This window comes from Aedes aegypti, chromosome 2, assembly GCF_002204515.2.
Source record: "Aedes aegypti strain LVP_AGWG chromosome 2, AaegL5.0 Primary Assembly, whole genome shotgun sequence".
Lineage (NCBI taxonomy): Eukaryota > Metazoa > Arthropoda > Insecta > Diptera > Culicidae > Aedes > Aedes aegypti.
Genome location: NC_035108.1, coordinates 388921730 through 388947171, shown reverse-complemented (window position 1 = coordinate 388947171; position 25442 = coordinate 388921730). Strand labels below are relative to the sequence as shown.

Below are 25442 nucleotides of genomic sequence, written 5' to 3'. Positions count from 1 at the left end.
AAACAAAATTTGACCAGCATACACAAAAATCCACTTTTTTCAAACCCCCCTTATTTCAAATACGTTCTAAACTGCAAATTGTATGTTGCAATACCAAAATATCTCAGATTTATGTATAAAAATTGAATGGATTTGTTAATTCTTTAAGGTTCCAAATTTGCAAAACTTGATCTTTTTTATTGTCAGTTTAAGTCAAATTTTAAGAAAATCGTGTTTTGCGGATTTTTTTTTGCAGAGCACAATGAAATAACAAAAAAAAATTTGGTTGAAGGTTTGATCAGATCCGTGTTTTCGTGCTTACTGAAATTACACCCTAGTTGCGAATTGCTCTTGAAATCAGAAACCAAAACAAACACAGCTGAGTTCAGATTAGTTTGCGTAAGTGGATGGTATTTAATTGCTACAGAAAATCAATGTCGTTTTATGAATAAAATAAGTGAAAATATTCCTATATCCGGCACGAAATGAATTACTTTAAAACAGTGATAATTGGCGTCCCAATTCGATGGCTGTCCACTTCAAAAGTAACGTATAATCACGATTTCATTTCAACATGGGGCTTCATTTTCATCGTTAAGTCTAGGGGCACTTCCATCCGAAACCGGATCCGCGCCAAGCGGAGCTGATGGCCCGCAGCCTCCCAAAGCGCCTCCCGCTGAGAGGTGTCCGGGACATAGTGGTAGTTTCCTCCGGAAAGGGAGGCGTCGGAAAGACCACAACAGCAGTCAACCTGGCCGTCACACTGTCCACAATGGGTAAAAATGTGGGCATTTTGGATGGGGATATCTTTGGACCGTCGGTTCCGCTGATGATGAATGTGGCGGAATTGCCCCTGGTAGACGAGCACAACCTGATGATCCCACCGGTGAATTACGGCGTAAAGTGGTAAGTAGACCTGGTTAAATGGGATTCACGGTGCTCTTCTGACCGTTATTATCAGAAAAAAAAAATCGTATCCATGCTCATTGCTTTCCAGTCGATTTCTATAGCTTTATTGTATATCTGGGAAAAAAAATAAGAAAAATCATAGTTTCCGTTTTGAAGTTCCGCGCTTTAGATAGTATAAGCCCATTAAAATTAAGTAGAAGCGTGATATTTAGAAGTAATTTCGGAATACCTTATGAGTTTTTGTAATCCAGGTAGCAATCGACTATTCTGGTCATTCCATCCATGCTGGGTGGCAATGCCTGTTGCATAGCAACCAACCCAACAACAACAAGGTCGACCCATATTCATATTCATATTCTTCCTCTTTCAATTTTGCACATCGTGCAGTATAGGGTAGATGTACCAATAGTGGAGGTACTACGCACGATTGAACTTCAGTTAATCGCCTAAATTCAAGAAGCGCAATTAATGTACATGTTAATGTTGTAACGGGAAGCAACGACCATTGACTTAATGAGAAAAAATATTTCATCGCAGTAATCCACGGCATGTCAGTGAAAAATAATGATTCTATAACATTCCCCAGAAAACCATTCCCCCGAAAACCATTCCCCAGAATTCCGTTCCCCAGAACGAACCATTCCCCAGAATCTCATTCCCCAGAATGTAACATTCCCCAGAATTCCATTCCCCAGAATGCACCATTCCCCAGAAAGCTATATGAATATCCATTTGGATTCTATAACATTCCCCAGAAAACCATTCCCCCGAAAACCATTCCCCAGAATTCCGTTCCCCAGAATGAACCATTCCCCAGAAAATCGTTTCCCAGAATGTAACATTCCCCAGAATTCCATTCCCCAGAAAGCTATATGAATATCCATTTTTTTTCTTTTTTTAATTATTGCTTTGCGTGAGTCACCTTATGTGGGGGCGCAGATTGCCGTAGCGGTAAACGCGCAGCTATTCAGCAAGACAAAGATGAGGATCGTGAGTTCGAATCCCACCGGTCGAGCATCTTTTCGGGTTGGAAATTGTCTCGACTTCCCAGGGCATAGAATATCTTCGTACCTGCCACACGATATACGCATGCAAAAATGGTCATTGGCATAGTAAGCTCTCAGTTAATAACTGTGGAAGTGCTCATAAGAACACTAAGCTGAGAAGCAGGCTCTGTCCCAGTAGGGACGTAACGCCAGAAAAGAGGAAGAAGAGTCACTTATGTGACAGGCTAAGGTCTGATATGACAAAACAAATATGTAGGTAGGAGGGTAGGGACATAATGAACACACGGGGCGAAATGGACACCCCCTTACTCTCTGGGAATATGCATATTTCAGCAAAACTTTATGAACTGTACGAAATCTGTATTATATATGAACGTTTTGACGGTATAAAAGTTTACGCTTTGCTTCATTTGTCCTCTGAAATCCTACTATATTTTTTCCTCAGCTTCAAATTAGTTTATAAGCAAAGCAGAGGAAGCGGTGGATTTATTTTAAAGCAAAGAAACATATTTCCATTCTATGTAATATAAGCATTTACCTAATGTGTCCAATATGCCCCTAATCCCCCTATTCATGAGTATTTTGCATATTATTATAATACATCCTTTTTTTAATACATTCCCATAAAATATACAGACTATATGTTTATTTTTGCATATATAGTGATGCACCCTTCTTTCAGTATTATCCCATTAATGATATAGGCAAAATATATCGATGGAGAGCCCATATAGCAAAAGGTCACTTGGCATAAAATAATTTGGTATAAAGCCATTTGCCATCCAGCCATACTTATGCTCCTTCTTTTCAAAAAGGATGTTCTTCATGTCATGCCAAATGGTCATTGGCCAAATGACCATTATACCAAATGGTCCTTGATCATTTAATCAATCATGCCAAATGCCTTCTTGCCATTTGGTATCCTTACGGAAAATTTTGTCTATATCGTCAACAGTATAAGATTGAAAGAAGGGTGTATCACTATTTTGTGCAAAATTAAACAAGTCATTTGTAATTTAGACTTGACTCAAAGAAGGGCGTATCATTTTAATGTGCAGAATAGTAAGTTTTTATTCTGCCGAGTTTACGTAATAATTATATCGGAAACGTATAATATGATACTACGAACGTCTTTATTCTAATCGGTGTAGCCCTAAAAAGTAAGAGATGATGCACCTTCTTAAAACATTGATGAAAAGCTGCATACATCACTACATTTGATAAAAATTGGACATACATGTGAAATTATACATTTGGAATCTACTATATCGAAAGAAGGGTGTAGCTCTATTTTGTGCAGAGTAGTGATGAGTTGTATATTCTTTTAAATAAATATTGGATATTGTGTTTCCCCATAGACTGATCTATCAGTTTTTATAAGTGCCAATAAAAGTGAAACTACTGTGATAGTTCATTTGCAAATGAAATTTGAATCATGCGTAAAGTGTTCATAATTAGCAGCACCAATGCTAATCTTCTCATGTACTTGTAAACAACTTTGTATGGAGTTTAATTTTCAAGTTTTTTAAATAGATTATTTCAAAACTTTAAAGTAGGTATATAATTTTCTGGGGAATGGTCCATTCTGGGGATTGGTTTTCTGGGGAATGGTTCATTCTGGGGAGTGAAATTCTGGGGAATGGTACATTCTGGGGAATGAGATTCTGGGGAATGGAATTCTGGGGAATGGGTTTCGGGGGAATGGTTTTCTGGGGAATGTTATAGAATCATCCATTTGTTTTCTTTTTTTAATTATTGCTTTGCGTGAGTCACCTTAGGGATGGTACACAAATTATGTCACGCTAAATTTCAACTTTTTCGACCCCCTCCCCCCTTTGTCACACTTTTTAAATGAATCCTCCGAAAATTTTGTAAGGCTAGTCACGTTTGGCTCGACCCCCTCCCCCCCTTGGAGCGTGACGTAATATGTGCATGACCCCTTATGTGGGGGCGCAGATTGCCGTAGCGGTAAACGCGCAGCTATTCAGCAAGACCAAGATGAGGGTCGTGAGTTCGAATCCCACCGGTCGAGGATCTTTTCGGGTTGGAAATTTTCTCGACTTCCCAGGGCATAGAGTATCTTCGTACCTGCCACATATACGCATGCAACAATGGTCATTGGCATAGTAAGCTCTCAGTTAATAACTGTGGAAGTGCTCATAAGAACACAGAAGCAGGCTCTGTCCCAGTAGGGACGTAACGCCAGAAAAGAGGAAGAAGAGTCACTTATGTGACAGGCTAAGGTCTGATGTGACAAAACAAATATGTAGGTAGGAGGGTTAGGGACATAATGAACACACGGGGCGAAATGGACACCCCCTTACTCTCTGGGAATATGCATATTTCAGCAAAACTTTATAAACTACGAAATCTGTATTGTATATGAACGTTTTGACGGTATAAAAGTTTACGCTTTGCTTCATTTGTCCTCTGAAATTTCACTATATGTTTTTCTCAGCTTCAAATTAGTTTATAAGCAAAGCAGAGGAAGCGGTGGATTTATTTTAGAGCAAAGAAACATATTTCTATTCTATGTAAAATAAGCATTTACCTAATGTGTCCAATATGCCCCTAATCCCCCTATTCATGAGTATTTTGCATATTATTATAATACACCCTTTTTTAATACATTCCCATAAAATATACAGACTATATGTTTATTTTTGCATATATAGTGATGCACCCTTCTTTCAGTGTTATCTCGTTAATGATACAGGCAAAATATATCGATGGAGAGCCCATATAGCAAAAGGTCGCTTGGCATAAAATAATTTGGTATAAAGCCATTTGCCATCCAGCCATACTTATCCTCCTTCTTTTCAAAAAGGATGTTCTTCATGTCATGCCAAATGGTCATTGGCCAAATGACCATTATACCAAATGGTCCTTGATCATTTAATCAATCATGCCAAATGCCTTCTTGCCATTTGGTATCCTTACGGAAAATTTTGTCTATATCGTCAACAGGATAAGACTGAAAGAAGGGTGTATCACTATTTTGTGCAAAATTAAACAAGTCATTTGTAATTTAGACTTGACGCAAAGAAGGGCGTATCATTTTAATGTGCAGAATAGTAAGTTTTTATTCTGCTGAGTTTACGTAATCATTATATCGGAAACGTATAATATGATACTACGAACGTCTTTATTCTAATCGGTGTAGCCCTAAAAAGTAAGAGATGATGCACCTTCTTAAAAGATTGATGAAAAGCTGCATACATTACTACATTTGATAAAAATTGGACATACATGTGAAATTATACATTTGGAATCTACTATACTGAAAGAAGGGTGTAGCTCTATTTTGTGCAGAGTAGTGATGAGTTGTATATTCTTTTAAATAAATATTGGATATTGTGTTTCCCCATAGACTGATCTATCAGTTTTTATAAGTGCCAATAAAAGTGAAACTACTGTGATAGTTCATTTGCAAATGAAATTTGAATTATGCGTGAAGTGTTCATAATTAGCAGCACCAATGCTAATCTTCTCATGTACTTGTAAACAACTTTGTATGGAGTTTAATTTTCAAGTTTTTTAAATAGATTATTTCAAAACTTTAAAGTAGGTATATAATTTTCTGGGGAATGGTCCATTCTGGGGATTGGTTTTCTGGGGAATGGTTCATTCTGGGGAGTGAAATTCTGGGGAATGGTACATTCTGGGGAATGAGATTCTGGGGAATGGAATTCTGGGGAATGGGTTTCGGGGGAATGGTTTTCTGGGGAATGTTATAGAATCAAAAATAATGGTGGGGATTGCTCATCAAACCTTCCGGTCCGCCTCATAGTTACGTACTATTTGGTGCTGGGTGTAGTTCTTGTTTTTCCAGCTGTATTGAAAAGCATGAGCCATAGTCTTTGGCATACAATCGGATCTATCTTTAGCAGAAAAGAACCGAAATGTCTATCGACGACCGGTGATTGCTAGCAGATATAGTGGAGAGCTTGTCTTGAAACGTTCATCGCTTCAAGCTAGTTGAAAAACTGAATACACTGATTGCCTGTCGATCAGAGCCGAACTAGGCATAGATCGTATACATACATCTGAATCTACATGTCTCCGATGTATTGCATCGTTCCAGGTGGGAGTTATCTGATATGTGAATATGGTACCATAACAGAATTTTCCATCTGAACGAAGTGATAAATCATAATATTCCGCAAACTGTATCACACATCTACAGAATGTATTGCGTGAAGTTAAGACACAGCAGAGTATTGGGTACATAGGACCAAGTCCCTGCCGGGTGGCGCGAAACTGATGAGCGATAGACAATAGAATCAACAACACTGCCATAAGGGATAGTAAGCATGTGACTATTGTCGAAACTATGATTAGGAGGCAAATCAACATCTCAAGATCAAATTTTTGTTACAACCCAATGTAGGTATTAATAAATTAGGCTGTAGAAAATGATAAATATCTGATCACTTAAGAACCTTGCAACAGGTAATAAATGCTCGTAGTCTGTTTTCTTCGAATACACATGTATAAATTGTTAAAATTGCCGAATCATACGCGAAATTTATTAAACGGATCATGAAATTAGGACTGAAATCATAATGATGATAGATTATCAACTTTCCTTTCGTCTTTCTATTTGTTACCGTTAGAATCACCAAACTGATTGGTTTCCCACTACTTACACCAATACAACAGCACGAAAACTGAAGTATTACAATCGCGCGTTGGAACTTTCAATAACCATATATTACATCAATAGTGAATTCTTGTATGTAGCCAGTATAAATAACAGAATCATCAACTTCTTGAACATTCTTTAACTGAAAACAGGATGCTTGTTTTATCAAACATGCTCAATCTGCACCTAAAATCTCGGATCCAAATAGTTTTCTAAATAAAATTGTGTCTAAATAAAACGTGTAGGCCAACAAAACATAATTGAGTAGGAGTTTACAAGTTACTTAGCACATGAAAAGCAGTTTAAATTAATCTATTACTAGATCAACACTAATGCTCACATTTTTATATTCTCATTTCATCATGGTCCTCATTGCTCGAGCGGAGACGAACACCCTGGAGATGGAAAAAATCGACAGCGCTACGATAAGGAAACGTAACAGATGAGAAACTATCGATACATTTATCAATTATAAAACCCCGTTTTAATGTTAACACTTTGTTTCTGTTTTTTCTGTTTTTTTCGTTTCAGCAATCAAATAACCGAACCAACTCTACTATCTTTTCATTTCTTCTTCGTTATACTTATAGTCCTTCTGGCACTGAACCGAGTGGTGCGCCTTCCGCTTTCTTACTGATGCTGTTTTTCCTGTACATTTGGCATAGTGTCGGAGGTGGTGTACTGTATTTGCTATACAACGCGCTACTTTCGATATTGTGCTTGGCGTGTGGGGAAGCAGTACTAGTGGTGAAGCGGAGGGCGCCATTCGGTTTAGTGCTAGAGGGACTATATCTATTTAATGTATCTGAAGCTTGTGGGACCGCTTTAATTCCGGCGCCTGCTTGTGGAAGATCCCGGTGTGCTAAACGGTATAGGACATGTTAACGGGGGAGGCTTGGTAGGTCCTCACCCAGCCCGTGTCTAGATGGGCGGATAATTGTCTGCCAGGGTGTGGATTGAGCAATTACAATTACAATTACAATGTTATAGAATCAAAAATAATACCTCCACTATTAGTACACTGTTCCTTTAGTTGCGGTATATTTTTAATTTGTGTTCCTATAGGTGCGGTATCCGTTGTTTTCTTATGGGATCCTCCACTATAGGAACACTTTACCGCAACTATTGGTACAAGCAAGAACAGTTTTAGAAAATTTAGTGATATTTCATCAGTTTCAAAGCAATATGAACGCTCTTTTTAACTATTCCGTGTATCAACATGCCAATACGTCGATTGGCATGGTCGGTTCTGTGAATAATACAATAAAATCAGTGAAAACGGCACTACCGCAACCATAGGAACACCCACAACTAAGGGAACACTTACCCTAGTCGCATTTCAATAAAGCTCCTTAACTGTTCTCGAAGTATCCACGTTTTTCAATTCCGAGTACCGGTAACGAAATCCCAATAGTTTTCGAGGATTTTTTGTAAGAAATCCTTAAAATAATACTAGGATTTTTTTAAGCAATTCATGGAAACTCTGTTATATTTCCAGAGGAATTCTTGCAGGAATCCTTATTAGATCTTTTTTGTGTACCTGGAGTAATACCTAGAATAATCCAAGATGGATTGGAAAAGAATGACTAAACAAAATTTTATTATCTGAACAATTTGAATTTTTATTTTTAATTTATTCAATTCGTTTTTTTTATTTTTTATTTTGATTATCCGAACATCTTGAAGAATCCCATTCAGCATTTCTGTAGAAATTGCCAGGATAATGTTTTGAAATTACTCAAAGTAAATTACTGGAGAAATCTTTCGAATCCTTGTAATATAATGCTCTCAATGAAATTCCTGGTTTTGCGTAAATTCTGAAGAATTTCTAAGTTCTAGTTCTCACAGATTTCGCAGAACAATGTTTTCCATTTCATAAAAGATATCCGGAGAAAATTTATAAGGAAAATTGATTTTTGAAGCACATTAAACAGAAAATCGCAAACGAGCTATCAGGATCAATTTCCAAAAGAATATTTTGAGGGATTACTAAGAATATCTCAAGAAAAAAGCTGCATTAGTTAGAATATTCTTGTGGAAAGCAAATAGTAACTGCTTTACATGAAAGTCAAATCCAATATAAATTACTAATATTGATTTTCTATGCTGTTTAATAAAGTTTATCAGTTTAGCTGGAAATAGAATAGAATAAAATGTTCGTGATTCTACTACTTCGTCAAAGATTCTACAACCTAAAAGATTCCAGAACTACATAAAATTTCAACCAATTATTCATCGTTGGTAGACCGACATCTACCAAAAAGTGGTTCAAATCCCACATAAACAGAAGATTTCTTCTTATTTTCATTTAAATGTTCCAAATGTTCGTACACTTGGGCTTATTCTACGAGTGGCGTGAGGTGAGAATTGTCTGTCTCGTATAGCTAAGTGAAAATTCTCGTTTCGAGTGAAGTGATTCGCCGTGTAAACCAAATGGAGAGTCACTTCACTCGAAGTCGAATATTGTCACCTGGCTATACGAGACCGACAGTTCTCACCTCACATAACCCGTAGAATAAACCCAACTGTGTCTTTAGTTGATTAAGGTATACCGGTCGCTTAACCCGCGAAAGATAAAGACAAAATTTTCGTATTGTTAGTAGGAACAATCTTTTTTTAAGCTTTAAAATATTGAAGAGTATACTTTATATCTGGTCCAACTTACACGAAACATGAAAATTGCATTACATTGTGAGTCACTGCAGTACTATGATCTTGAGTTGCATAGAACAAAGTGATAATGGATGTAGTTGTCATTAATTTCATCCAGTTATCTCTGCCTTTGGTCCCAATAATTTCCTTTCTTTTCACATACTATTCGCTGTGAAACGAAAAAAAAAAAGTCCAAAAGTAATCTTTGAAGAGCTTTGAAGCATAAATCTGGCGAAACGCGTAATGGGTGCGTTTATATAAATGTGTGTATAAAAATGAAAATTGTTAAATGCTTGGACTTACCACCAATTTTTCTTAATTGTTGTGCTACAAAATCATTTCGATGCTTGAGCCTTAAACAATAGTGTATTATGCAAAACATATATACAGTGTAATTGTGATAACTTTGACTATATTAAGATGATTATCACTATTCGAAAACTATGTTGTTCTATTCAAAAACAACTGTCTAAAGCCTTAAAAATGATGTAACGCAGAACATTTGCGATCTACCTAATATTTAGAAAATCACCCCAGAAGTAACAATTACTTATGAACACAAACTTTGAACCATGTTCAGATGGATTTTATTGTGGATAATAACGACAAATAAAAAACAGTTTAAATAAAAATGTTTCCTTATTTCTAGTTATGTGGTTGTGAGCGTACTAAAAAAAAGCGTAACTTCAAAACGGACCCCACGATTTTTTTTAATTTGCGCAGACATGTAGTTAAGCTATAGAAATCGGCTAGTAGGCACATCATATTTGATGGAGACTTTTTTCTGATGAGTAAAGAACTAGCCGGATGTGTAAAAATTCACATAAATAAAGACAATTTTTTTTCTGATAACGATCTGGGGAATACCGTAGGATTTATTGCATAGTGATTTTAGAGAATAATACATCTATTTTAGCTTGTCGATGGGTCTTCTGGTGGAAACCGGACCGGTGGTTTGGAGGGGTCCTTTGGTGATGTCAGCCATACAGAGATTGCTCAAGGGTGCCGTTTGGGGCCCGCTGGATATATTGGTAGTAGACACACCACCTGGAACGGGCGATGTACACTTGTCCTTGAGCCAACATGTGCCAATTTCGGGGGTCTTACTGGTCAGTAGCCCTCAAAGAGCCGCTTTAGAAGTGACTAGTAAGGGTGCTGAAATGTATAAAACTTTGAAAGTACCCCTGATTGGCTTGGTGGAGAATATGAGTCATGTGATATGTGATAAATGCGACAATCGAATCGAACTGGCACAAAATTCAACCAAAGACTTCGCTAAACAGTTAGGTGTGCAAGTGTTGGAAAGTATTCCAATCGAGAAGGAAGTGATGCAGTGCGGAGATTCCGGTACGCCTTTGTGTTTGAAGTATCCTGAGTCACAATTTGCAAAAGCATACCGAAATATTGGACAGAAGGTGATAGATTTTCTTGACAATAAACGAACAACTGTTACTTAACAAAAATAGATCTATATTACAGTTTAATTCTTCTTTTTCTTCAATTTTTTCATTTTGATGGCAGCCTTATGATAAGCCTTTTTCTTGCGTTTCTCTAGCGCTTCGGCGTATTTTCTTTTGTTGTATTTCTGGAACTTGGCGTCCTCCAGAAGTTCATCAACTAGCGTTTTCGCCTTGGTCTTCTTCGTACCACGTTCGTTGTAGTGATCCAAGGGCGATTCGACGACCTTACCGATCTGGAATTGAGAATTATGCTTAAAATTGCTGGAGATAGTAATGTTTGAATTTTAATTTACCTGGAAGTATTTCGGCAGTGTCTTCATTTCACTCCTTTTGTAGAAATGCTTGGGATCCAAAACCGATCGCATCCGAATCAGTTCAAGCTCGTTTTTCACATCCTCGGTCATTTCCTGTGCCGGAAGGTTGAACCAGTTTTTACCCTTGGTCTTGGAGCGCTCTTTCTGAAATTTGAAAACATTTTTGTTTTTATTTATCAACATACTCTGGTGAACTGATTTCTCGTCCTTTTTCAGACAATCAGATTACTAAAGAGACATCACATGACCGAAACGAACAACCTATCCGTAACCCCGTTCCAAAATAAAATCCCTTTAAATGCAAAATGTGAAACAAAGTAACTAGTAAAGACAAACAATCTTAACTGCTTTACTGTCTATAGTTTCTCCGTTTCGTTATATTTTTCACATTACACTGCTCATTAGCTATGTTTTGCTAGGACATAAATTGTCCATCAATGAGCAAGCCATTTCCTAGCGAACCAAAACTTCCAATTAAACCGTGCAGTGTGAAAAATATTGGCTCAGTGTCCCGCTGGCCTTACAATGGAACCCATGGTTTTGAGGTACAACATCCCATTAAGATTACAGCGGAAGGGAACACGCGGCACGGGGTTGAGTCAATCGAATAGGTCGTTAGCAGCTTGGTCTTTTTCAGCTGTCGAATGTATCATCATGGGTGTGGTCTTATCTTTAAAGTAACTCAAATTCATATTTGTACAGGACTTTTACATCAAGTTGATAAAAAGTTATCATACGATATGTATATCGAATTCGAAATACTTTATCTAAAACGACGGTCATAGATGCCATCGTGTTCTTCTTTCTGCCGTTACGTCTCACTGAGATAAAGCCTCCTCAGTTGGTCATGTTGTTCAAATCACTCCACAACATTATAATTACAATATTTCCAATATTAATTCTTGTAGTAGTACAGTCAACTCTCCATAACTCGATACTGAAGGGATCATCGAGTTATAAAACAAACTGAGTAGATATTTTAAACTACATGTCGTCGAACAACATAGCCATATTTCATAGAGGGGATTCTCCTACTTTTGAAAATGCTATCCGACAGGAGGTTCTTGATCTCAGTGATCTGCTATTGGAACTGGCATGTTTCTGATGTTGTCAGATCACAACAAATCCGATCGGATTTTAAGCATTTTCGTATATCGTGTGGCAGGTACGATGATACTTTATGCCCAGGGAAGTCAAGAAAATGTCCATTACGAAAAGATCCTGGACCGAACGGGAATCGAACCCAGACACCTTCAGCATGGCGTTGCTTTTTAGTCAGCTGTTTCTGTGATCAGTGAGGTCGAATGCAGGAAATTTTTCAAGGCGATTCCGATGCGTAACACCAATAGACAGCTTCTTGTTGTTGATGGTGCGCGGTTGAGGATTTTTGGCGAAATTTCTGTGCAAGTAGAATTGAATGGCTTGGTAGCACAACTAAAGTTAGTAGTGCTTAAATGCAACAACAGTTTTGTTCCTTTAAATGAGAAGAAAGGTATTGAGAGGGGTCCGTAGCCGTAAGGTTACGCATTTCGCTTCATAAGCGGAAGGTCATGGATTCGATTCCCAGCTCCCCCACAAAAAAAAAAACCGTTCAGCCATCAGAAGACGCCGCACGGAGGGTCGTGCTTTGGGGAGCACATCTATCCTCCGTCAGTATCAGATGGTGACTGAGACAAACTGATTTTCTTCGAAGGCGGCTAGCCTCAAACGACTCAGGAACACGGCAAATTGAGCCACCGCAAGAGCGAATTGGACTATGGAAATATGGAAATTGATTGGACCAACAGCAGAGCACTCTCCTACCTGCTCAGCGTGAGAGTAAAAGAGTAGAAGAGAGTGATGTAAATATAAAATATTTAAAAATAGAATGTGTACCGTGAACGTACCATATTTGACGCGGGTCCAAACTTGACGCATTTTCTCATTAATTGTATCATAAATTAATTCTCATTCAGACTAGCACTCGAAAATTTATTACTTAATCTTCATTTACATGTTATTGAAGGATTCCAATCGAAAAAAGTTTATCTTTGATTAATAATTGGCAAAAAATAAAATTTATTTGAAAATGTATCCGACAAGTGCGTCAATTTTTTCATTCCTTAGTGAATGTGCTAAATATTGTTAATCAATTTTCGTGAAAATATTATGCTGTTTTACAGCAATATCATCAACAACAGTCAGTAATATTATTTTATTCGTGAATTGACGTCGAAATTTTTCTATTTTTAAGCTTTCAGACATATTTTTGTATGAAAATCTTGTGCGTCAAGTTAGGCACTCAATGTTCCTTATTATTTGCTATTTCGTTCAGCATGTTTTGTTGGATCGAAAACAGGAAACAAAAAATTATCGTGCTTGCCTTCAAAAAATCCGTCCGCGAAACAACCCAATGCTTTATGTAATCGCATGTAAAAAGTCATCCATATATTACGTAACGTTTTTAGGGAGATGAGGGGGTTCAGAGAAACGCAACGATTCGTACAAAATATTCGCACTTTTCATTGAAAAAAAATGGGCCGAGGTTAAGAGAGGTTGAAAATTGTGCAATTTATCGCGGTTTATGGACGTCCCCTAATGTTTTAAGGAAGCTTCAATAAATTCGCCAGGAGGTGAGGTGTAGGTTCAATGGTTTGTTTCGTATAATTTATAATAGGGGGTGTCCATGAGATACGTGTCACAAAAACATACCACTTTCTACAACAACCCCGCCCATCCGCCCTACGTACCACTTTTTATATGGAACCTTCAAAAAACTTGTATGATTCGTCACATCTTGCAGAACACCTCCTTCCCCCTAATAACATGACGTACTTAATGTATGACCCATATATGGTTCTCGATCTATTCCGAGGCCCATACTGCCGTTGGTTCTACGCATATTTGTCCCGCGGTCCATTAGGGTTACATAGAACATGAGACAAGTATGCGTAGTTCACGTGTTATAAGTAAAGAAGATTCGACGATAATTTTTGGAACCGGCTTCGTTCTAGTTTTTGACCAATTTGTCCTTATTTTAGCAACTACCTTTTCCGTTTCAGCACAACGTAGTTTTCAAACCTTTCCCTTGTTTGATATCACGGCGAAAATACATTAAACTAAACAATAATGCTTGACTATGGATTGAACTCAATCGACGGTTTTATTTTCTACACTTTAACTAAACGCATATGCGAGAGTACTATCAGATGACGTCATTCAAAACTTTTTCCAAGGGTTTAACTTTTATGTCCACTCTAAAGCGCTTTTTTGAATTAATTGAACTATTGAATACTGCAGCTCTTGTATATTTTAAAATTTAGCAATTATTTTTTAGTGCGTCAAATAAGGAACATAGTGCGTCAAATTAGGCACATTGAAGAATTGATGCGTCAATTAAGGAACCTAATGTGTTCCACAAAAAGTCAATCAAACATAAAGAAAAAAACGTTTAATATTTTTTTACTGATTTTTCCCTAATTCTATAATAGTTGAGCTAGCATAGGTTCAAATTTCAACAAAATCGGACAGGTTTTGACGATTTGACAAATGTTTGAATTTAGAATTTTCTTAACCGCGTCAAATATGGTACGTCCACTATCGATAAAAGAAGAACTATGATTCCGGCACATTGGCGGCCATGAGCACAGAGTGCCCTTCAAATAAACATAAGGAATAAAAAAAGAAAGGTATTGACGACATTGTTGACAGTATGAAACAAAAGTACAAGAAAATTTTGATAAACATTTTTCAGAACCTATCGTAGACTATGAGGCGGAACTGATCCTGAAAAACGAGCAACCCATCTTCAAGAAGGCGTATACGGTACCCTACAAGCTACACTGAAACAAGCGTTGCAGTAATGAGAACCATGAACGTGTTTTTAAATTTACTATTCCAACCACGATTGAGCTATCATGAACGCTTTTTATTTGCGTTTCGTTCCCTCTCAATCCAACCGCGTCGATAGCCGAGCGGCTAGCGTTCGCGCTTGGCAATCACCAGATCCTCGGTTCGATTCTGGTCTGCTGCAAGTTTTTAACCATGATATAGTAATTTTTACTATACAAATGGTGCCATGGTAAAATGGAATGCACAAAATATTCTAAATAAATGCGAATTTAGTCTGCACAAATCAAGTGGCGTTGTGTATTTAATTTAACCCTCTGATATAGTATTTTCAACCGCAACGCTGTTCTCAGTGTAAAGGATAAACTAGCGGAGCATTTGGAAATGCTGGAGCAGCAGAAGGTAATGACACCCATAAAGGCTAGTGAGTGGGCATTAGAGCGATGCAAATTTTGAAATGTTGGCTCCCCTATGCTTAAACGATTTATATTATGGTAAATAGCATCCTCCCAAAATTTGAAATGATTCGGAAGAAATTTTTCTGTGCACAAACCATTTGAAGTTTATATGGAGATTACTATGGAAAACGCCAACATTTTGTGTTCAGGCCTCTATCTCTTCGACATAATATTTTATGGAAAAGTGAACAATCTCTGCTCATGTGAAATTCTTTGAGCTACAACTTTACTGAAGAGCACATATTGATAGGACTTAAGGATAGATTGCTATTCCTAATCAAAAAATGGGTTTGCATTTTGTATCCTTAACCAACTGTTCGGCAGGCAACAGTGGTGCTCCTGGTAGGTAGAATAGATCAAAGTAATTCATAGCATAGCATAGCATAGCATAGACTGACTGTACATGTCAATGGTTGCTACTCCGTGATTGATCAGAACTGGTAATAATTGCACTGCGATCCAAATAAATAAGGGATGGGAGTTTCCGCTTACTCTCGGGGTGCAATTTTAGCAGATCTAATATTATTGATCAAAAACGGCGCCGGCCAAGTCCTTACAGTCAGTTGGGATAGGAAAGGAATGTTAGGGTGTAATGATTGTTGCTTCTAGGACCGAGAATACCTCTGCATCTCCACAATCACCACGGGAAGGGTGTTTATTAGTGGAAAAGGAAAAGATCTGGGAGTCACCTTTGGTCGGTGATGCGATCCATGGATAAGGAGGAAAAATACGATTTATACTTTAAGCTAGTTTTTAGTTTTGTCTCAAAAAGTTTTTGATGGAAGATTTAAAATAAACGTCAACATCTATAGTGTCGAACCATTCAAAAGAAGTTTTTATTAATGACGAAAAGAGAAAAATTTATGCGTTTATTTTAAATTACATGAAACAGCAATAATGCCGACACTTGTAGTGACGAACCATACATAGTTTGTTTGAAAATTACATAAAAGTATTATTGAACATTTATGCCTCAAGAAGAAAAGTCTTTGGTAGAAGTTTTAAAATAAACGTCGACATTCATAATGTCGAACAATTCAAAAAATATTTTAAGTAATGTCAAAAGTTTTATGTTTATTATTTTAATTGTATAAAATAGGCATAATGCCGACACTTGTAGTGACGAATCATACAAAGTTTGATTGAATATTACAAAAAATAAGTAACGCTTTCATGAAAAAATGTGTTATTATAAGCATGAAACGAGCTCACCAGTTGGTAATCCATCCTCGACTGAACACGAATATCTTTTCGCACTCATACAGCGCGAACAGCAAAACATCTCGGCGCCCCGAAAACGAACCGTCTTGCTTGGGCTTTCCAAAACACTGCCCAGCACAACACGCGAAACAAAAAACCAAACTCCCGGCGTCCCGAAAACGAAGCGTCTTGTTTGGGCTTTCCAAAGCACTGCCCAGCACAACACGCGAACCGAAAACCAAACTCCCGGCATCCCGAAAACGAAGCGTCTTGTTTGGGCTTTCCAAAACACTGCCCAGCACAACACGCGAACCGAAAACCAAACTCCCGGCGTCCCGAAAACGAAGCGTCTTGTTTAGGCTTTCCAAAACACTGCCCAGCACAACACGCGAACCGAAAACCAAACTTCCGGCGTCCCGAAAACGAAGCGTCTTGTTTGGGCTTTCCAAAGCACTGCCCAGCACAACACGCGAACCGAAAACCAAACTCCCGGCATCCCGAAAACGAAGCGTCTTGTTTGGGCTTTCCAAAACACTGCCCAGCACAACACGCGAACCGAAAACCAAACTCCCGGCGTCCCGAAAACGAAGCGTCTTGTTTAGGCTTTCCAAAACACTGCCCAGCACAACACGCGAACCGAAAACCAAACTTCCGGCGTCCCGAAAACGAAGCGTCTTGTTTGGGCTTTCCAAAACACTGCCCAGCACAACACGCGAACCGAAAACCAAACTCCCGGCGTCCCGAAAACGAAGCGTCTTGTTTGGGCTTTCCAAAACACTGCCCAGCAAAACCCGCGAAACGAAAACCAAACTCTCGGCGTCCCGAAAACGAAGCGTCTTGTTTGGGCTTTCCAAAACACTGCCCAGCACAACACGCGAACCGAAAACCAAACTTCCGGCGTCCCGAAAACGAAGCGTCTTGTTTGGGCTTTCCAAAATACTCCCAGGTAGAATAGATCAAAGTAATTCAGGCTACTAAGTTTTACAGCGGAAAAGCAGTGTTGCCGTGTTGCTCTTAAAGTAATTGAATGATCATCTCAGCATAAAATGACGCTTATATTGAGCTGTTCGGTCATCCAATCCGCATGGTTATTAAATTAATTAACTCACTACGCGTGGTAAAGATGGACAAATTATGGGTGAAAATATGAAAAAAAAATCCACGTACTCGGCTGGGATTTGAACCCAGGACTCTTGTATGCTAGACGAGCGCTTTACCAACTAAGCTACCGAGCCACTTGGTGACCCAATAACTGAGTTGGTTACAAGTTTAGAATTCAAATCCCTACAAACCACGCGGACCCCTTTCATAACCCATATCCATCCATCTCATGTTACTACACACGCGGAAAGAGCGAGTGCGATTTATTTTGTGATTAAACGGTACGATAGGCAAACATGCTAAACTCACAACATGAAACCATAAAGTTTACAGTCGAGAAAGAGCAAGATGGGAAATTGCCCTTCCTCGATCTAATGATCAGCAGGAAAGATGACAACACGCCGAGTTTTGGAATTAATCGAAAACCCACTTCCACCGATCGGTATATTACGTCCGATTCAAGCCATTCGGGTGCCCAGAAACAAGCGGCTTTCCATTCCATGGCACACCGACTCTACAATGTGTCTATGGATAATGAAGAATTCGAGGAGGAACGAGCTCGAATCTACAACGCTGCCGAAGTAAATGGTTACGAAAGGAAGTTTGTGGACAAAATCTTCCAGAAACACAAACTCAGAAAACAATGCCAACATGTTACAGCATTAGAACCAATTAAAGAAGAAACGAGAAGAGTCAGTTTGCCATTTTACCCTAAAGTAACTAATCCCATTAAAACAACGACAAGGTATTGGTATATTGATTTCATGCCAGGACTGCTCTGCGGTTTATATAGGACAAACCAGACGTAAGATAAAAATAAGATTAAGAGAACACAGGAATGCTGTGGTTTCCAATAGGACAAATGAATCCAGTGTAGCGGTTCATGCATCAAACTGTAACCATAGCATAAACTGGCAAGGTGCGAAATTAATAAAATTAGTAAGGAAAGTTTCGCACCTAAATGCATGGGAGTCCATGTTCATCAATAAGTCTGAAGAGCCATTGATGAATGAAGACGACCCTCCGATCACGTCGTGCCTCTTCAACATAACAGACATCACAATACATTAAAGCATCTCTTCGTTTTGGACGTATACGATCAACGTACGAAATCATCGCAGTCAGTCGGACATTGTAGATGGGCTACATCGCGCTCGAAACCGGTCGACAAAAGGTAAATTTTGTTTTTAACTTTTTTGACGATTGTAAGAACGATAAGTGTTATGTCTTGTCTCGCGTCGCGTCTTGTATGTGACTAGAGGGTGTTAGTAAATTTTTAGATAATGTCCTTATTGCAGCTGGAACATTTGAAAAATGTGTTGAAATATTGCATTCGGTTCTTGAACGACTTTCAAAGGCTAATATTAAGGTAAATTTCAAGAAGTGCAAGTTTTTTGTTTCACAATTGCCTTCTATAGGACATCTCATAACTGAAAAAGGACTATCACCAACTCTTGAAAAAGTTTCGACGATAAGTCAAGCTAAAGCGCCGACAAACGTTACAGAACTTGGTTTGATTAATTTTTACAATAAGTTCGTTCCCAACCTGTCTTCCAAGCTAAGGAGTTTGTACGCTCTGCTAGCAAACGATGTATTTTTTGAATGAACAATTGATTGTGAAGAAGCTTTCCAATTCGGCACGGAAGCTCTGTTGAATGCTGATTTGCTGGAATTCTATGATCCTAAGAAACCTTTAATTGTTGTCTCGGATGCTAGTTCATACGGATTAGGTGGTGTTCTAGCCCATGAAATTAATGGAATAGAAGAACCCATGTGTTTTACATAGTTTTCGATGAATTCTGCACAAAAACGATACCCAATCCTTCATTTAGAAGTATTGGCGTTAGTGTACCGTGAAGAAAATCCATAAATTTCTTTTTGGGCATAAGTTTAAGGTTTATACTGACCACAAACCTTTGGTAGGAATATTCGGCAAATCCGGTAACAATTCGCTATAAGTAGACTCCAGAGATATACTACGGAATTGTCCATTTATAATTTCGAAATTGCATACAGAGCATCAACAAACATGGGAAACGCTAATTTTTACTCCCGTTTTCCACTGAAGCAGTATATTCCCAAGAGTCTTGATATAAGTAATATTGATCTTTTCGTATGTGTTTCCGTTGGACTACAATTTGATTGCTAAGGAAACTGAAAAAGACTCTTGCTTGGCAGAGGTGTTGCAATTTGTAGAAAAAGAGTGGTCTGATAATGTTCAAAATTTCAAAATGGGCACGATATCTGCCAAACCTCCTCATAATAATTGGATACCAACTGCGCGTTTTTTTAGTAGGTTACATGCAGACTTCTTCTATATTGAACGTAAAACATTTCTGCTCATCGTTGATAGTCACTCAAAGTAAGTGGAGGTAGAGGTCATGTTACATGGAACAGAAGCAATACGTGTGATAAACTCTCTCATCACAGTTTTTGCCAGGTATGGGCTTCCTGATGTGATGGTAACGGATGGAGGTCCGCCTCTCAATTCAAATGAGTTTGAGCGTTCTTAGAAAAGCATTGAGTGAGAGTAATGAAAAGCCCTCCATACAATCCAAGCAGCAAAGCCAAGCTGAACATTTAGTCAGGGTAGTAAAAGATGTCTTCAAAAAGTACCTGTTGGATCCTCAGTTACGAGATTTATGTTGCTATTTCCGGAAATCAATCGGAAGCGCGGGCAGTACCAAGGTTGTGCCGTATCCGATGCCGAGGAAGAACCATTCCTAGGGTTTCCGGACGTATTGAGTGAACCGATTCCGAAGAGAGCAAAACGTCAGAAAACGAACGGTAGCCTGATAATGACCAGGAGTCGCGCTCGAGAAATGGAAGATAAAGTTTGACCGGTCTGGTTTTGAGGAAAATTTTGTGCATAGTGCATTCGATTTAAATTAATGAATTTTATGAAAATACGTTCTGAATTGTACTTTTTAAACCTAAGTTCGAATTATATTTTAAGAAGACTGAGATATAGCAAGGTTCCTGAAAAGGAAGGACTGTAGCGTACCGCGTACAAATCTCAAGCATAACGCATTTGGTGAAATGAGCCAACCCCTGTCGTTATGCGGCCGAAAAGCCGATCGATTATTTAGTAGGTTAAGCAGCGAATCAAAAATACACCCAGCAGCAGAAGTCACTGCGATCTGGTGGAAGCTACATGTAGTGTTCGTCAATCATTAGTGAAAGAAAGAAATCACAAAAGTTAAACTAGTTCCTAATTTATAAACTTCAAGTGAAACATAAAAAAGGGTTGGATGCAAATATCTGATCTTATAGATACTATGGAATATCCTCAAGGAGGAGTTTTATCGCCCTCACGGTGGTCTATTGTAGTAGACGAACTTCTTAAAAATCTAAAAGAGCAAGATTTTAATGTAATTGGATACGCAGATGATCGTGGCTCGTGAAAAGTTTGATAACAAGCTTCCAGATAGGCTGCAAACTGCGTTAAACAGTACCGTAATCCGGGGTAACATTGATCAGTTTTTGGATATTTCCTAAATATTTCGTTTACACATGCGAATGTGACAAGTTTTATATTTTTAAAAGAAATACTGGCACCCACAGCTCGTGACTATATACTGTATTTTGTTTTTTGAAAGATTTAAACATGTTTAAAAAAATGTTTTTTTTTATATATTTTTTTTTTTTTTTTTTGATTTAGCTGATATGGGGTAACATTGATCGCCCATATATACAACATACGGTAATATTGAAAGAAAATGTCATTACTTACTAATATCATGGTCCCTGATGCCGAATATGAAGGCCAAACTCTTACAAGTCATTTACTTTTTGAGTTGTTTCAAAATTAAAAACAACTTAGGCCGCAAAAAACGCCTAAATGTAGACAATTTCCTAAGGAAAATTTTCCATTATTTATAATAATTTGTTAATTTTACTCAACTATACATTTAGGCCGGAACAAATCTTAAAATCTTCTTTTGTCACCTTCCATCGAAATGGGTCGAGGGGGGGACAAAAAATAATAAAATTGAAATTCAGGGAAATCCATCATTTTTTTATTCTCATATGGTGAAAAACCATGTTTTGCCACATATCGTGCCATATATCCGTAAAATCAAAATGTTTGAATAATAAACACGACATTTTTTCGATGTTCGTTACATCGATCGCATAACATTTTTCATAAAATGGCTTTCAAATTGTACTCTAGCTAATAACAATTTCAAGAAGGCTGCGAAAATGTTGCACTTATATGCAACTTGAAATCATATTTAGATTGTATCAATTTGGTCCAACGTGTGTAACATTAAGGCGATTCAAATCTTAAAAATTGAATCCAATCTCTCATATCTTTTTATAAACTTCACCATAAAAATAGTGTTCTGTGAAATTTTCAGCTTTCTAGGTGGTGATTTAAAGTTGGCCCAAAGACGATGTAGGTTTATATAAAAATTAATATGCAGAAATTCTGAAAAATGTGACGTAATGCTAAGAAGAAGAAGAATTCATATAAATCATAAAAAAAATCTTTTTTCATAGGCAACTCTGATACAGTAAAACAAACAGATTGAGGACTTGTTATCCAATAACACCTGTTAGCTCATATAATACAGTAAATACGAATTACAAAGCTAGCTAAAAAACACGAAGAATAATGAAAATCTACACTGAAAATAAGATGTTTTATTTATTTTCCCCTTCTGATTTTTTGAAAATTTTGAAGGGGGGGAGACAAAAGTAAAATTTCAAATTTGTTCCGGCCTTATATGAAAGTTTTGACAACGGAATTGTTTTCAGCGGTGTCATTTTTAGTAACAAGCGCTTTTTTTGCTCATATCGTTTGCAGAACTCATGTGAGACAAGATTCTTTAGTTGTGTCATTCATAATCATGGAAATCTTTGTTTCGAAAAGTTGAAAAACTTACGCATGAACAAAACTAAATTTTCACGAAAATCTACACTTTTATTAGCTTATGCATAGTAGGAAGAGAAGCACCATTCATACATTGAAAATATTCCATCAATAAGTTTTGATTCTAACTTTTTGCAATGAGGGTCATTCCGATCAATGTTACCCCGGATTACGGTACTCTCAAATGGTGTAGAAGTGAGGGGTTTTACTTAAACCCATCAAAAACTGTTATCGTGCCTTTTACCAGAAAAAAAGGTGAAGCTTACACAGCCTTCTTTGATTGGGGTTCAAATTCAATGGTTAGAAGCTGAGAGGTTGGTGATTTGAACAGGCCGAATGCGATACAATTCGGATCAATCTATATCACATCAACATCATGCTGTCTACTCCATCACAAGTGCATTGATGGCGACAGACTATGGATATCACTGATGGGTTAAGTTTAGCCATAAATTAAGCATTAAAAATGGCAATTTATCAGTACGATATTTTTGACAGTGTTGCAGATAGAATGAATCTACTTGATGATCACTGAAAAACAGTAATAGCATGGATAATTACCACGTGATCACTCATTCCGCAGTGATTATGATCTAGAGTGCGATGTCGCATCACTGCTGTTGATATTGATAGCTAGCAAGTGATAATGATAGTTTTAGACCATCATCCATCAGCTGATATTGATATTAAGCAACTCTGGGAGAAACCGATACGAAATTTATGTACGTCAAGATGAGCCGAGATTCTGCTGCTACGAACTGTCACTGTGAGCCCAGATCTAAAACAATGGACAAATATGATGAAAGCGCGTAATCGATCAAAACATATGTTTGCATTTTATCAAATGCGACAAAAAATCGATTGAAAAGCTAGTCATGCCTATTCCAAAGATATATCACAATAGCACCTTTTATTCTGATTGAATATAAAGTATTCAAACACGCATCATTTTACTTTTTCCAATAAAAACAAAATTGAAATGCATAGAAAACTTAAGCCCTTTTTCCATGTTTGTCCAGAACGATCGAAGGAACACAATAAAAGAAAACTAGCGATTTTCATCAAGTCTGCCTTGATTGTCGTTGGCAAGCTGGAGTTTTCTTGCAGTTTGAAATAACTTTGTGTCATATTTCGTGTGTAGTATCGGTGCCTCCCTCCCAGGTTAGAAGAAGTTGAACATCTTGGGGTTCTTCTTCTTCTTCCTGGCGTTACGTCCCAACTAGGACAAAGCCTGCTTCTCAGCTTAGTGTTCTTATGAGCACTTCCACAGTTATTAACTGAGAGCTTACTATGCCAATGACCATTTTTTGCATGTGTATATCGTGTGGCAGGTACGAAGATACTCTATGCCCTGGGAAGACGAGAACATTTCCAACCCGAAAAGATCCTCGACCTGTGGGATTCGAACCCACTACCCTCAGCTTGGTCTTGCTGAATAGCTGCGCGTTTACCGCTACGGCTATCTGGGCCCCATCTTGGGGTTACTTTGGATAAAAAAATAAACTGGAACTCTCATCTGAACAAGGTTATTTAGGGTACCTATGCCCTATGGGTCAGCATTAAAGCCCTAGGAATAACCTGGGGTCTGCGACCTAATATAGTCCGCCCAAAAATTACTTATGCTTTGGTGATATGGTGGCTCAAGACAAATGAGGTTCAGAAGAAGCTGGCTAAGTTACAAAGGCTTGATTTGCATATTGGAAATACTATACCTAAAATTTAGTTTCAAGTGTTGTATGTTTGAATTTCACAGAAGTGTACGATAGATCATGCTTATACAAAAGATGAAAGTAAATGGAAATAGTTCATGATTGTCGAATAGATGACAGCTATGAGCGTATTGACAGAAGTATTTTAAATTCGACTGATAGGTTTTTTTTATCAAATTGATGCAAAAACTGTGTCCTGTACAAATATAAATTTGAGTCACCCCCGGTCAACCAGTCAGTGATTTTCGATAGCGATCGATATAGATTCGTTTTGAACCGTTAGCGATCGCCATCGTTGGTCAAAGATCTATAAAGAATTATGAAGACTGGTTGGTCGGGTCGTTGGTTGGTTGGTCGTATGTATTATAATAGAAGCATAAAATCTCGCTCACCTTGTTCAACTCCTTAATCTTCCGATCGGTCATCGATAGTGTGGCCAAGTTTTCCTGCTTCTCAATGGCCGGTGTCATAACTGCCGACTTCATCAGCCCAGCCACATCCGTCACGGCCAATTCTTTAATCTGGTTGGTTCCCTTCAAGTAGCGCGCTTTCTTAGGAATTGGCGCATTATTTGAACGGCTTGACGTTCCATGTGTCATACATTCCGCTCCCGAATCATCTTGCAGAATCTTGAATATATCCTGACTCGGTGGCGGGAGACCTAATTGAGGACAATAAGAATGAGACCTACATGTAGACGTTCAACGCTCCGTCATCGTAATCATCGTCATCATTGAAACTTCAAAAGCAGTTTTTCTCTACAAAACTAAAACTTATTCGATGAAAATGTGTTCACTGTGTTTTAGTTGGAGAATAGAATACAGTGAACACATTTTCCTGTAAATTTTGTTGATTTTGAAAGAAAAAACTGCTTTTGAAAATTCCGAAATCAATGACGGATCCTGCCCCCTTAAATTTACCAACTAACCTCCATAATCCTCGTCGTCGTCATCTTCGTCTTCATCGTCTGCCGGACGTTGTTGCTCTTGTGAACGGGAACTATCCAAAACGCTGTAACTGCTGCTGGGTAGAAATAACGGTCGGGTACTAGCGGAGGTATGTCCGGAATCACCGGCAGTATCGATTGTGAATAGATCCATTATTTATGGACCCGAAGACAAATCGCAGAGCGCAGGCAGCTGATGCTTCCGATGCTTCGCACATAAAGAAAACAAAACGCGCGTGTTACGTTGACGTTTGTGTGGTTACCAAACTGCCAATGCGAGCTCGCATTGGTAACGTGCACAGTAAAAAAAAGTTATATTTGGCAAAGAAAGCTCTCAGTTAAGGCCGCACGGGACGTC

At 38.1% G+C, this 25442-nt stretch overlaps 2 protein-coding genes across 3 annotated transcripts; one reads left to right on the top strand and one right to left on the bottom strand.

Moving 5' to 3' along the window:
* Positions 1–319: 319 nt before the first annotated feature.
* On the top strand, positions 320–10676 carry LOC5577428 (iron-sulfur protein NUBPL). 2 transcript variants are annotated; one of them, XM_021846970.1, is made up of 3 exons: positions 320–524; positions 579–885; positions 10109–10676. In XM_021846970.1, exons 2-3 carry the CDS (start codon positions 626–628, stop codon positions 10647–10649), a joined length of 801 nt encoding a protein of 266 aa, XP_021702662.1. In that variant the 5' UTR covers positions 320–524; positions 579–625; the 3' UTR covers positions 10650–10676. The 2 variants fall into 2 exon arrangements, with proteins under 2 accessions (XP_021702662.1, XP_001663356.2); XM_001663306.2 differs by having other exon boundaries at positions 323–524; positions 584–885.
* Positions 10642–25324, bottom strand: LOC5577429 (deoxynucleotidyltransferase terminal-interacting protein 2). Its single transcript, XM_001663307.2, has 4 exons — positions 25067–25324; positions 24531–24799; positions 10946–11110; positions 10642–10885 (listed from the first exon to the last, which is right to left on the bottom strand). The coding sequence occupies exons 1-4, from the start codon at positions 25236–25238 to the stop codon at positions 10673–10675; spliced, it is 819 nt and encodes a 272-aa protein (XP_001663357.2). The 5' UTR covers positions 25239–25324; the 3' UTR covers positions 10642–10672.
* Positions 25325–25442: the final 118 nt, after the last annotated feature.